General features: G+C 34.3%; 1 protein-coding gene across 8 annotated transcripts in view; it reads left to right on the top strand.

Annotated features, from left to right (window-relative positions):
* CARF (calcium responsive transcription factor) overlaps window positions 1-14363 on the top strand; it is a 126195-nt gene that overhangs the window by 3774 nt on the left and 108058 nt on the right. For 5 of the 8 annotated variants that reach the window (XM_037009211.2, XM_073218322.1, XM_073218323.1 and 2 more), the window contains exons 2-6: window positions 97-260; window positions 2020-2140; window positions 2572-2799; window positions 6698-6818; window positions 7836-7965. In XM_037009211.2, coding sequence (XP_036865106.1) covers window positions 2063-2140; window positions 2572-2799; window positions 6698-6818; window positions 7836-7965 — 557 coding nt within the window. In that variant the 5' untranslated portion in view covers window positions 97-260; window positions 2020-2062. Of the gene's footprint in view, window positions 1-96; window positions 261-2019; window positions 2141-2571; window positions 2800-6697; window positions 6819-7004; window positions 7072-7835; window positions 7966-14363 lie in introns of those variants that run through there. The other 3 variants (XM_073218325.1, XM_073218328.1, XM_073218327.1) reach the window with 3 other exon arrangements.

Raw genomic sequence — 14363 nt, 5'->3', positions numbered from 1 at the left:
AATGGCTATTTTATAATGAAATCCACAAAAGAAAATCTGGTAGTTTTCTTTATGAGTAGGAAAATAAAATATATATTGAATACCTTCTCATTACAGAAAAAATGCTGCCATGAAGACATATAATTATAACTTTCACATAAATGAAGTCACAACTATCATGATTTAGTGTTCCCAAAAGGAAGAACTTCAGTGGACTAAAGGGCATTTCTGGGATAGTAGAATGCTTGAGTCCTGAATTTAAACTTGAGCTACTTCCTGAGGTAATCATTTTATTTTTAACTAATTGAAAGTAACAGCTCTATAAATAAAGTTTATTGTTTATTACATATTAATGAAAAAGTCAAATTGCATTTTGTATATAGGTACTTTTTTCTGTTTATGGTTACCAGTTGAAAGAAAACATTTTTTACCTAGCTATTTAATATGTCTTCATTCTTAAAAACTTTATTTGACTTAGTAAACTGAAAGTTAGGGATAATTAATAGCAGATACCAACATTGAGGTTAGATGGGAAAATTGGTTCTTTTAACTCACCCTGCAGTTGTCAGGATTGAAGGGCCTAATGCAAATTAATGTAAAAATTAGCGGAGAAGGGGGTAATACTTTTCTTTTTGCTTTATTCAACTTCTTTGTTTTTTAGATTTCACATACAAGTGAAATCATACAGTATTTGTCTTTCTATGGCTTACTCAGCATAATACCCCCTGGGCTCATCCATGTTGTCACAAATGGCAAGATTTCATTCTTTTTTGTGACAGAGTAAACCAAGATTATAGGTGAACCTTTAAACAATAATATTGAAATAGAGCCTATTAGTCATCTAATGCAAAATTTTTTTTCAATTTTTCAGAGTATAGAGAAGTATATTTAGAAGCTTCATACTAACCCAGATAAGTTTTGATTATATGAATATGACTGTAGCAGATTTTTGCCCTTAAAAACCAAAGGTTTATTTAGGCTAGATAGGTGAAATTTTAATCTTAGTTTATATAATCATAGGTAATAAAAATAGATTTTTGAACACGGACAGTATATTTGGAACTGTGCCAAGCCCTTTGCATACATGATTTTATTTAATCTGACAACTCCATGAAGAAGGTGCAGTATTATTTCCAGTTGGCAGATGAGAAAACTAAACCTCAGAGTGGTTAACAAATTTGACAACAAAGTATAAAGCTGAAATTCAAACCCATACCATATGACTACAGAATACTCTTTTCAACTATTTTATAGTTTTACTGACAAAACCCTTCATTTTCATTTTAGAAGTTAATGAAAATATAAAATGTATCTTTGGTGTAACGCAGTCCTATGCATTGTAACACGTTTAACAGTACTCCCGGCTTCTCCCTGTTAGATACCATTAGCACCTACCTCTAGTGGTGACAAAAGTGTTTCCAGACATTGTCAGATATCCCCAGGAGGTGGAGCTGTGTGTGTAGAAACAGAATTGCTACCAGTTAAAAATTGTATAAGGCCTAAGTGGCACAATTTTTATTTAAAGTACATATTTCTTCATTTTCAGAGCTTTTCAAGCCAACATTAAGTGGTGTGATTGTATATCATGGTAGGAATTATGTGTGTGTGTGTGTGTATACACACACATATATGTTATATATATATATAATCTATATTAAGAGATCTGTTCTAAATTTTCTAATGTCACAATAGGGTACACCCAATTCATAAAGTTAAAACCTTTGTTTGCATTAAATCTTTGTAAAATGAGAATTTTAAAAGTATATAAAAGGGTATAACAGTGATCTTAATAAACCAATATACAAGTGTGATTAGGGGTAGGATAAGGGCTAATGCAAATCTTTGTTCTGCTTTGAATGTATTCTGGTACCTTAGCAAGTCATTTAACAAAAATGCTTTTTTCCCTAATCTATAGAATGGAAATGATTCAACCTAAAGTGTGTAGGCTAATACAGGAGGGGAGATGAGAAATTTATTTAAGACAAACATTCCATAAAAATGTTAAGTGCTTTAGTTAATCAGATATTTAAACTCTTTCAGCTATTAAATAATAGAGGAAAATGGAATTAAATATGATGTCAGCATGGAACAGTCTACTGATTCATTAAAAGTCAACCATAATGATTCTGAAGAATCACAAACAGATTCTCAGGTATTTGAGGTAGGGATTCAACTGGAACTTTATTCTAAAGGAAAACAATATGCCATTTAACAGCTTTTTATGCTTAAGGAATTGTGTTACATTTAATGTATTCAACAATTTTAACATTCATCCAAATTCTGTGATATATTTAATTTTATAATATAGAGTTTTACTTACTGTACTCATAAAGATTTATACATAAAAATGTTAAATTATATTTAATCATTTCAAGTTGCATTCCCGTGGAAAATAGAAATATAATAAAAATCAACAATTTTACTAAAGAACTGCTTTCTGTCAATATCAGTCTGTGTGAATCGACAAGAGTAAAGTGAATAATTAACTGAGAATAGAATATATTTCCATTTCTATTATAAACTTTCTATTTTTTAAAAAAATTGTGACGTATTTTACAAACAACCAAGTGATTTTTTTTCTTTGCAAAAAAGCGTCTAACCTGTATGGACTCCAGGGATTCTTCCTTTGGACAAAATGGTTCTCCTGGAGTTTTACCCATTACTACTCCTGAAGCAGATAATCCACTCACCTCACAGAATCTAACAGAGTCCCTAAGTCAGAAACAGACTATTTCTGCAGACCAATTCCATGTAGTGGACCAAGATGGGCAACCTATTCAATATGAATTTCAGTCACTGGGGGATTCTGATGCACAAATGGTGAGTATACTTTGTAAATACCAGTTTTATGCTATTTGGAAAAATATATTAGTCTTACTAGATGACCTTAATTTCTTAACACTATTGACTTACCATTGCTTTGAAATACTGTTTCCATTACATTCATTTTAAAGTTATGAATGTATTTTAAAAGATTTCCTTTCAGGACTACAAATAGTCTTCAAATCAATACTTTCCACCCACTAGGTGCTTTGAGGTCAGTTGGAAATGTATAATAATTTATAACTAGTGCTAAAGTGCCAGAGTTTAAATATAACTTACATTTATTTTTTGTATATACATTTTAACTCAAGGTTATCACTTGCTTTATCAACATCAGTCACTGTCTTGCATGCCACATGCTGGTATACTTTGTTGAAGAAGAAGAAATCAGTGGAATTATCAATGGTTTACTGGAAATTAAACATACCCTTGCTTATCTTTGTTGGTAGATACATATGTGTCATGTGAATAATGATGCATAAAGATGAAAATGCTGCCTTAAACTGCTAGCTAAAACCATTTGTGACCAAGTTTGTAGTTTGAATAGAAGAGATGAAAGATGGTTTTAATTGAAATAAAGAAAATTACTGAGAAAAACTTCTAAGTTCTCTGGTTAATAGGAACATACTTATATTATCAATAATATGAAGAATAATGTATACCTTTTATTTACCTGTATTTTCCAAATTTTCTACAATGAATATTTATTAATTTAATAATAAAATTATTTTTAAATCATAATTTCAACTGTAAATTATACTACAAGTAATCATCCATTTTGCCTAAAATTAATCCTTGTTTTGTTTCTAGTCTAGAGCCTTCTACATTAATCTATGTCCTATTGCTCTCTTATAATTCAGATAAATTCTGAGGTTGAGAGTGATTGGTTTAGAGGTGGCTAAGTGTGAACAAGTCATTTTTTTGTGTATATTTAGGCTCAACATATTTCTGGGCCTACTTTAGGACTGAAATGCAGTATAAGGGTTAACTGTAACCATACGGCATCACCAGCAGAGGTTAATATGCAACAAATAATCTGGATGTGAACCAACTGCATTTTAATATTTCATATCCAGAATGAAATATTTCTATAATTTCTCCTTTTAATTGACACTTACTCTAGTTTCTGTAAGAACATTTAGTCTGCATGCTCTGATAGAAGGATAAAGGAGTTCAAATGTATTAAGAGTTACATTTTACACATTGTACCTTTCCTAAAAAGCACATTAAAGTTGTTTATTTCTTTGAATCTAATAAAAGAGTTCCCGTTCTCTTTGTTCCTTATCAAGCTGCCCCAAGTGGAGCTTTTTCAAAAATATGATATTTTTTTAAATATGATTTTTTATATAGAAGCTATCAAGGAACTAGTAAAAGATTGTAGCAGATGAATCTGCAACAAAGAGGCTTTGGGATGAAGCAGGGATGGTATTTTGCATTTATTTGAAATATGGTACACAAGCAGGTCAGTAAATATAAGATTACTCATTAATCAACTTTTTCTGATAATTATTAAATTTCTATACAAAGTGATCATAAAGGTGTTTTTACATTGTTTGTGGTAGGAGATGATAGAGGGTTATTTGAAGCTATTAAATAGGAAGTATGTGACTGAATTAAAGAAAGAAATGTAAGAAACAGAGTTAAAGAAAGTATTTTCTTCAGAGAACCAAAGATCAGAAAGTGGTGCTATTCCGGGAAACTTGGTGGAGTATTTTGGGTTTTTTGTTTTAATAGATTTTATTTTTTGAGCAGCTTTAGGTCCACAGCAAAATTGAGCAGAACATAGAGAGGTTTACCATCCCCCTTATGCCCACATATGTATAGTCTCCCCTACTATCAACATCCCCCACCAAGTGGAGCTTTTTGAGAGAATGAATTTTTTTAATATGACTTTTTTATATAGAAGATATTAAGGAACTAGTAAAAGATTCTGTAGCAGATGAATCTGCAGTAATGAAGAGGTTTTGGAATGAAGCAGGAATGGCATTTGGCATTTATTAGGAATATGGTACCCAAAGAGGCCAGTAAATACAAGATTACTCATTAGCCAAGGTTTTATGATAATGTTCATGGTCTGCCTCAGATAGAATGTGCTGCAGCGGTTGACTCTTCAGAACTGTTTTCATTGCAAAAGGTCAAGATAATTAGACTTTTTAAATAGGTAAAGTAAGATTATCATCAGTTGTCAAATTACATGGATTGAAAATAGTTTTTGGTATTAGGTGGAATAAGCTAAAGAAAGAAAATGGAGGAGACTTCCATTTTGCTTGGGAAACATAGTTTCAAAATTAAGGGGGTATTCCATAGGTCAGTCTTAATTATGAAATTTTCATGTGAGTAAATTGTATGTCTTTTATTTGGATTTAAAAATAACCACAGCATGCTTATTTTCTAAGAATTAATAAAATATTTATCACAGATATTTAATCTCATAAGGCATAAAGAGTTTAAAACAATATTATTACTGTTGCCTTTTAAAGTCCAGCAGGGTTTTTTTGGTACTTTTTGTTTTTGTCTTTTTTTAGGTTAAGTAACATCATCAGATATTGAGAGACAGTACAGAGTTAAAAAGGCATCAGACTGCTTGGGTTTGAATTTCAGTTCATCATTATAGCTCTTTGTTATTTTTGCTTGTATCTATGTGTATGGTATACACAGACACATGTGTTATTCATATCTATAAATGAATCCTCATATGTTAAGAGGATTAAATAAGGTAATACATGTAAAGTCTTGCCACTCATTATGCACTGAATAGATGTAAAGCTGTTATTATCAGAACTTATAGTTGCTTTTCATGCTAAAGTGATAAGAGGAATGGCAAGATGTTTTTATCTCAAGACACTTAATAATCCACACTGGCAGAGGGAAACAATTCTTACTCTTATTTCTGGGACATGTCTGTAATTTTATTTAAAGCATTCTACTTTGTTGAGGTTTCTTTTCAAATTTAAATTTTTTCAAATGACCCTTTTAAAAGAAGAAGTGCAGTCTCTATCAGGCATCAGCAATATTTTCATGTTTTACATAGCAAAGGGAAGTCTAGGAATGTGGGTTAGAATGATTAAAGAGAGTTACTTGCACTAGGGAGAACTAAGGAGAGTAGACTTCAGGTAAAGCAGTGAAATTGTGTCAGTGGAATAGTGTGTTAGGTAATAAAGTGTACAGGATGTCCAAAATGCCTAGAAATAAAAGAAAAACTTGTTTTCAAATTATACATTAGTAATATTATTTAGTAGGCTCAAAATGTTTGTTTTCAACTCCAGATGCCTTTTTAGTTATTCCTTTAAATTTGAGGCAGTGGATTCAGTTGTTAAATAGGGGGGTGGGGGAGTATATATATATATACACAATTTTCTCTCTTTTTTTTTTCAGACTTTTTGGGCTCTGTAATATTCATTAATGGACCAAGACAGGATGTGTATATAAGCACAAAAATATATTTTTAAATCCTGTTTAATTAGACATTTAACAAGTTGCTATTTTTAAACTAAAGAAAAAAATCCTAACATGAAACAAATGATTGCCACACAGTCAAATATGTATATGGGTAATACAGTAAGTAGAAAAAAGTAAGCATATTAAGTCCAGTCAGAACCATTTTCAGATTACTAAATAATTAGACCTCACACATGTGTAATCAATGATTAAGACCATAGGTGGTTAAGATCATAGGACATAGGTCAAATTGCCTGTTTTGGATCCGATCTTTACCACTTATCACTTATGAGACTTTGGAAAATTTTTTATGTACCTCAGTGTTTTCATCTGTAAAATGAGGGAAATAATAGATTCCACTGTAAAGGTCAGCATGTCTTTAATAATTTATTTAAGTTATAATGCTGTTAAGTCATTATAGGCTTTTGCATTTGATTTGTTTTTTAATGCTTCCAAGATGATTGTTGCCAGCCCATCAGAAAATGGACAGGTGCTGAGTGTAATTCCATCTACCCAGACAGGAATTGCACAAGTGATTATACCTCAGGGACAGCTTGTGAATGTGAATAGTCCTCAGGGTAAGTAATCATGGGATGTAGGGAGTTTGAAAATATTTCAAGAGCAAATGTATATTTCGAAAAAATAATAATCTCATGAAAGTCAGTGCTAAAATTGATCTCTTTGGGTAAGATTGTGAACTGAATAATTAGAAAAAGTTTCTCAACCTAAATAAATTTCAAGTTCATTTTTCAACCCCTGTCTAGGTTAGCTGTCTATTTCATTTTGGAATTCTATGAAGCTGGTTGACACTTGCTTCCTCCCAAATGACCAGTGAGCATAAAATAAATTCTTCTTAATTATGACAGTAATAATAACAACAATAATAACAAGAACATAGTGCTAATAGCTACTGGAAAAAATTTTACATTTGTATTTTTATCAGTATTGTCATTAGCCATGTGACTCAATCCTTTTTAACTATTCTTTTAATCCTCTCTTTCCCTATTTCCTTTGCTCCTTCAAATTCAGAAAGGAATTATGCTTTCCATTCTTTTTATTTCATTCCATCTTTACTTGAAAATATCTCTGTCCTCTTCCTTTTGCTTCCCATTCTTTTCCATCTATTTGAATCTCTTTTCCAACATCATTGCTACACTTTTTATCATTTTTCATAGCTAATGTTTTAGGGTAGGTATTTGTGCCTTAATGTTGTGATTCTCTGTCTTGGTTAACAGTCACTAAAACTTAAGGGAGAAAGTTTGCAGAAAACATTATAAACATGGCATAGAAACAAAAAATTCATTTTATATTTTCCCACTATATTGTAAAACTCTTAATTTTACCACTTTTATTTTCTAACTGTTCAGTGTAAGTTCTAAAAACTTAATTACAAAATTCTAGTAGTCAGTATTATAATTTGAAAGTAAACAAGTTTATCAGAAAAAATTCTCAATAAAGTGTTTTAAGTTTTGTTATCTTTAGCTTCAGAACATAGTTTCCCTTTCCTATTTCAAATATGTGAGTTCCAGTAAGATATATTATCATGGTCTTATTCAAGATACTGATGTTGCTTTGTTCTTGTTATTGCTCTTAAGATGTCTCTGAAGAGAAAGCCAGTGACAGAAACTTGCCTACGGTAAGAGTGGATGCTCTAGTAGACAATACCAGTAAATACATTCCTCATCCACAAGCATCCCTCACATTGCCCAAAAAGACAGTGACCAGGTGAGTCATTGGCAAAGGGGAGCTCATCTTTTGATGTCATCATGTAAATCTTTAAATGATCGCATTTAAAGTTGGCTGACTATAGAAAATATCAGAAGTTCAGGGAATAGAACAAACTATCATCAAATGTATCTTTAATTATTTTGATGTCATGTTGGCAAAAAGGAGGCTGCTCTAGAAACCATTAATGTCCAAAGTTCTACTTTTCCTCAGTGACACTTGCCTGTTATCTTTTGAAGAAATCTGACACTAATAAAGTTTTTTAAATAAGGAAATGATCCATTCTAGTTCCTAAATTTTTTAATGGTCAGGTCACATTTTTTTTTATTTGGTATCGTTAATCTACAATTACATGAGCAACATTATGGTTACTAGACTACCCCCATTATCAAGTTCCCACCATATATCCCATTACAGTCATTGTCCATCAGCATAGTAAGATGCTTTAGAATCACTATTTGTCCTCACTGTGTTGTACAGCCTTCCCCTTATTCCTCCCTTCCCACCCATCCTCCCCAGTCCCTTTCCCTTTGATAACTGTTAGTCCATTCTTGGGTTCTGTAAGTCTGCTGCTGTTTTGTTCTTTCAGTTTTTTCTTTGTTCTTATACTCCACAGATGAGTGAAATCATTTGATTCTTGTCTTTTTCCACATGGCTTATTTCACTGAGCATAATACCCTATAGCTCCTTCCATGTTGTTGCAAATAGTATGATTTTTTTTCTTCTTATGGCTGAATAATATTACGTATATGTACCACATCTTCTTTATCCATTCATCTACTGGTGGACACTTAGGTTGCTTCTATTTGTTGGCCATTATAAATAGTACTACAGTAAACAGGGGTTCATTCATGTGACTTATTCAAACTGAGCTGCTGCATTCTTAGGGTAAATTCCTAGGAGTAGAATTCCTGGGTCAAATGGTATTTCCATTTTTAGCTTTTTTATATTTTTATTTATTTATTTATTTATTTATTTATTTATTTATTTATTTATTTTGGTATCATTAATCTACAATTACATGAGCAACATTATGTTTACTAGACTCCCCCAATCATTAAGTCCCCCCCAACAAACCCCACTATAGTCACTGTCCATCAGCATAGTAAGATGCTATAGAATCACTACTTGTCTTCTCTGTGTTATACAGCCCTCCCAGTGAACCCCCCCTTACGTTATGTCTACTAGTAGTAACGCCCCTTTTTTTCCCCTTATCCCTCCCTTCCCACCCATCCTCCATAGTCCCTTTCTCTTTGGTAACTGTTAGTCCATTCTTGGGTTCTGTGATTCTGTTGCTCTTTTGTTCCTTCAGTTTTTTTTTGTTGTTGTTCTTACACTCCACAGATGAGTGAAATCATTTGATACTTCTCTTTCTCTGCCTGGCTTATTTCACTGGGCATCATACCCTCTAGCTCCATCCATGTTGTTGCAAATAGTATGTTTTTTTTCTTCTCATGGCTGAATAATGCTCCATTGTGTGTATGTACCAAATCTTCTTTATTCATTCATGTACTGATGGACACTTACGTTGCTTCCATTTCTTGGCTATTGTAAATAGTGCTGCGATAAACATAGGGGTGCATATGTCTTTTTCAAACTGGGCTGCTGCATTCTTAGGGTAAATCCCTAGAAGTGGAATTCCTCGGTCAAATGGTATTTGTATTTTTAGTTTTTTGAGGAACCTCCATACTGCTTTCCACATGGTTTAACTAGTTTACATTCCCACCAGCAGTGTAGGAGGGTTCCCCTTTCTCCACAACCTCGCCAACATTTGTTGTTGTTTGTCTGTTGGATGTTGGCCATCCTAAGTGGTGTGCGGTGATATCTCATTGTGGTTTTAATTTGCATTTCCCGGATGATTAGTGATGTGGAGCCCATTTTTTAATTGGATTATTTGCTTATTGTTTGTTGAGGTACATGAGCTCTTTATATATTTTAGATGTCAACCCTTTATCGGATCTGTCATTTATGAATATATTCTGCCATACTGTAGGATGCCTTTTTGTTCTATTAATGGTGTCCTTTGCTGTACAGAAGGTTTTCAGCTTGATGTAGTCCCACTTGTTCATTTTTGCTTTTTGTTTCCCTTCCCCAGGGAGATATTTTCATGAAGAAGTTGCTTGTGTTTATGTCCAACAGATTTTTGCCTATGTTTTTTTCTAAGAGTTTTATGGTTTCATAACTTACATTCAAGCCTTTGATGCATTTCGAATTTACTTTTGTATATAGGATTAGACAATGATCCAGTTTCATTCTCTTACTTGTAGCTGTTCAGTTTTGCTGACACCAGCTGATGAAGAGGCTGTTATTTCCCCACTGTACGTCCATGGCTCCTTTATCATGTATTAATTGACAATATATGGTTGGGTTAATATCTGGACTCTCTGTTTTGTTCCACTGGTCTATGACTCTGTGCTTGTGCCAGTACCAAATTGTCTTTATTACTGTGGCTTTGTAGTATAGCTTGCAGTTGGGGTTCATGATCCCCCCTACTTTATTCTTCCTTCTCAGGATTGCTTTGGCTATTTGGGGTCTTTTGTAGTTCCATATGGATTTTAGAACTTTCTTTTCCAGTTTGTTGAAGAATGCTGTTGGTATTTTGATAGGGATGAGTTTCCATTTGTTAGTTTCCTCTTTAGTTTCTCTTAAGAGTGTCTTGTAGTTTTCAGGGTATAGGTCTTTCTCTTTGTTGGTTAGATTTATTCCTAGGTATTTTATTCTTTTTGATGCAATTGTGAATGGAATTGTTTTCCTGATTTCTCTTTTTGCTAGTTCATCATTAGTATATAGGAAAGCAACAGATTTTTGTGTATTAATTTTGTATCCTGCAACTTTGCTGAATTCAGATATTTTAGTAGTTTTGGAGTGGAATCATTAGGGTTTTTTATGTACAGTATCATGTCATTGGCAAATAGTGACCATTTGACTTTTTCTTTACCAATCCGGATGCCTTGTATTTCTTTGTTTTGTCTGATTGCCATGGCTAGGACCTCAAGTACTATGTTGAATAAAAGTGGGGAGAGTGGGCATCCCTGTCTTGTTCCCAATCTTAGGTGAAAAGCTTTCAGCTTCTCGCTGTTAAGTATGATGCTTGCTGTGGGTTTGTCATATATGGACTTTATTATGTTGAGGTACTTGCCCTCTATACCCATTTTGTTGAGAGTTTTTATCATGAATGTATGTTGAATTTTGTCAAATGCTTTTTCAATGTCTGTGGAGATGATCATGTGATTTTTGTCCTTCTTTTTGTTGATGTGGTAGATGATATTGATGGATATTCAAATGTTGTACCATCCTTGCATCCCTGAGATGAATCCCGCTTGATCATGGTGTATGATCCTCTTGATGTATTTTTGAATTTGGTTTGCTAATATTTTGTTGAGTATTTTTGCATCTATGTTCATCAGGGATATTGGTCTATAATTTTCTTTTTTTGTGCTGTCTTTCCCTGTTTTGGTATTGGAGTTATGCTGGCTCCATAGAATGAGTTTGGAAGTATAACCTCTTCTTCTATTTTCAGAAAACTTTAAGGCAGATAGGTATTAAGTCTTCACTAAATGTCTTATAAAATTCAGTGGTGAATCCATCTGGGCGGGAGTTCTGTTCTTGGTAGTTTTTTGATTACCTATTTAATTTCATTGCTGGTAATTTGTCTTTTTAGATTTTCTGTTTCTTCCTAGGTCAGTCTTGGAAGGTTGTATTTTTCTAGGAAGTTGTCCACATCTTCTAGGTTATCCAGCTTGTTAGCATATAGATTTTCATAGTATTCTCTAATAATTCTTTGTATTTCTGTGGTGTCCATCGTGATTTTTCCTTTCTCATTTCTGATTCTGTTTATGTGTGTAGACTCTCTTTTTCTCTTAATGAGTCTGGCTAGGGATTTATCTATTTTGTTTATTTTCTCAAAGAAACAGCTCTTGGTTTCAATGATTTTTTCTATTGTTTTATTATTCTCAATTTTATTTATTTCTGCTCTGATCTTTGCTACATCCCTCCTTCTGCTGACTTTGGTTCTCATTTGTTCATCTTTTTCCAGTTTCAATAATTGTGACTTTAGAGTATTCATTTGGGATTGTTCTTCCTTCTTTAAATAGGCTTGAATTGCTGTATACTTTCCTCTCTTAGAACTGCCTTCACTGGGTTCCACAGAAGTTGGGGCATTATGCTGCTGTTGTTATTTGTTTCCATATATTGCTTGATCTGTGTTTTAATTTGGTCATTGATCCATTGATTATTAGGACCATGTTGTTAAACCTCCATGTGTTTGTAAGCCTTTTTGTGTTCTTTGTACAGTTTATTTCTACTTTTATACCTTTGTGGTCTGAGAAGTTGGTTAGTAGAATTTCAATCTTTTTGAATTTACTGAGGCTCTTTTTGTAGCCTAGTATGTGGTCTGTTCTAGAAAATGTTCCAAGTGCACTTGAGATAAATGTGTATGCTGCTGCTTTTGGGTGTAGAGTTCTGTAGATGTCTATTAAGTCCATCTGTTCTAGTGTGTTGTTCAGTGCCTCTGTGTCCTTACTTATTTTCTGTCTGTTTGATCTGTCGTTTGGAGTGAGTAGTGTGTTGAAGTCTCCTAAAATGAACTCATTGTATTGTATTTCCTCCTTTAATTCTGTTAGTATTTGTTTCACATATGTTGGTACTACTGTGTTGGGTGCATATATATTCGTAATGGTTATATCCTCTTGTTGGACTGGCCCCTTTTTCATTATGTAATGTCCTTCTTTACCCCTTGTTACTTTCTTTGTTGTGAAGTCTATTTTGCCATAGGAGTACTTCCATCTACACGAGTCCCTTTAAATTCTCCTGTAGAGGTGATTTGTGGAAAGCAAATTCCCTCAACTTTTGCTTGTCTGGGAATTGTTTAATCCCTCCTTCAAATTTAAATGATAATCGTACTGGATACAGTATTCTTGGTTTAAGGCTCTTCTGTTTCATTGCATTAAATATATCATGCCATTCTCTTCTGGCCTGTAAGGTTTCTGTTCAGAAGTCTGATGATAGCCTGATAAGTTTTCCTTTGTAGGTGATCATTTTTCTCTCTCTGGCTGCCTTTAATACTGTCCTGTCTTTCATCTTTGCCATTTTAATTATTATATGTCTTGGTTTTGTCCTCCTTGCATCCCTTGTGTTAGAAGATCTGTGAACTTCCATGGTCTGAGAGACTATTTCCTTCTCCAACTAGGGGAAGTTTTTGGCAATTATTTCTTCAAAGACACTTTCTATCACTTTTTCTCTGTTTTCTTTTTCTGGTAGCCCTATAATGTGAATATTTTTCATTTGGATTGGTCACACAGTTCTCTTAATATTCTTTCATTCCCAGAGATCCTTTTATCCCTCTCTACCTCTGCTTCTCTGTATTCCTGTACTCTAGTTTCTTTTTTTTTTTTTTGAGAGGGCGTCTCTCATTTTTATTGATCCTGTTATCTAATTTCTATTCCATGAACAGTCTCTTGCACCTCATCCCGTCTGCTCTTAAGTCCTTCTATTGATTGTTTCATTTCCGTTATCTCCCACCTGAATTCATCCCTTAGCTCTTGCATATTTCTCTGCAGGTCCATCAGTATGCTTATGACTTTTATTTGGAATTCTTTTTCAGGAAGATTGGTTATATCTGTATCACCAGGCCCTCTCTTTGGGGTTGTCTGAGTGAATTTTGACTGGTCCAGATTCTTCTGCCTTTTCATGGTGATAGAAGTGATCACCAGCAGGGGATGCATGTGTCAGCTGGGCAAAGTCCCTTCCTGCTTGCTTGTCACCTTGCACTTCTCCACTGCCTGTGCTGGTTACCTGCTCTCTGAGAGCAGTGTCTGGGATAATCTGCACTGCCATGGGCAGGGCGGCCCTTGGGATAGCCAAGGGCACTATGGGGGGGGGCGTGTCACAGACATGTCATGTGATCGTGCCTTTCGGACCTTACTCCGGCTTCCTCTATCTGTGCCATGTAGCTGCCCACCGATGGCAGCCTCTGGGTCTGTCCCAGTTAGCTGCACATTGGGAGGGGACTCTGGTTGGTTGCTGTGGGTGGGGCTGCTCTTGAGCTGCTCTGTAGCAGTGGCGGGTCAGCCAGTTTGCCGGCAGCAGTGGTGGGGGGGAATGAATAGTAGGTTGCTTATCACCGTGAGGAGCTTAGGAGCTGCTTTTCTACCCAGTGGGTTAGGGCTCCTGAAGTTCTTTAAGATCCGCAGCCTGCTGGGCTGAGTATGCTAAGACTTTTGTCCAGCTGTTAAGCTCTTGTCCCTGTAAGACTTTTAAAAGTGTCTACTTATCTTTTGTCCCAGGGGAGCCATCTGTGGGGACCCACTCCCAGTCTCCATCTCGGATTTTACTCTTGGATTTCTCTAATATCCAGTACACCATAGAGTGTGAGTCTGTGCTCCTGGTACAGATTACTA

This window comes from Manis javanica, chromosome 12, assembly GCF_040802235.1.
Source record: "Manis javanica isolate MJ-LG chromosome 12, MJ_LKY, whole genome shotgun sequence".
Classification (NCBI taxonomy): domain Eukaryota; kingdom Metazoa; phylum Chordata; class Mammalia; order Pholidota; family Manidae; genus Manis; species Manis javanica.
Note: the sequence above shows the minus strand (reverse complement) of the source record. Positions and strands in the feature narration are given on the sequence as shown.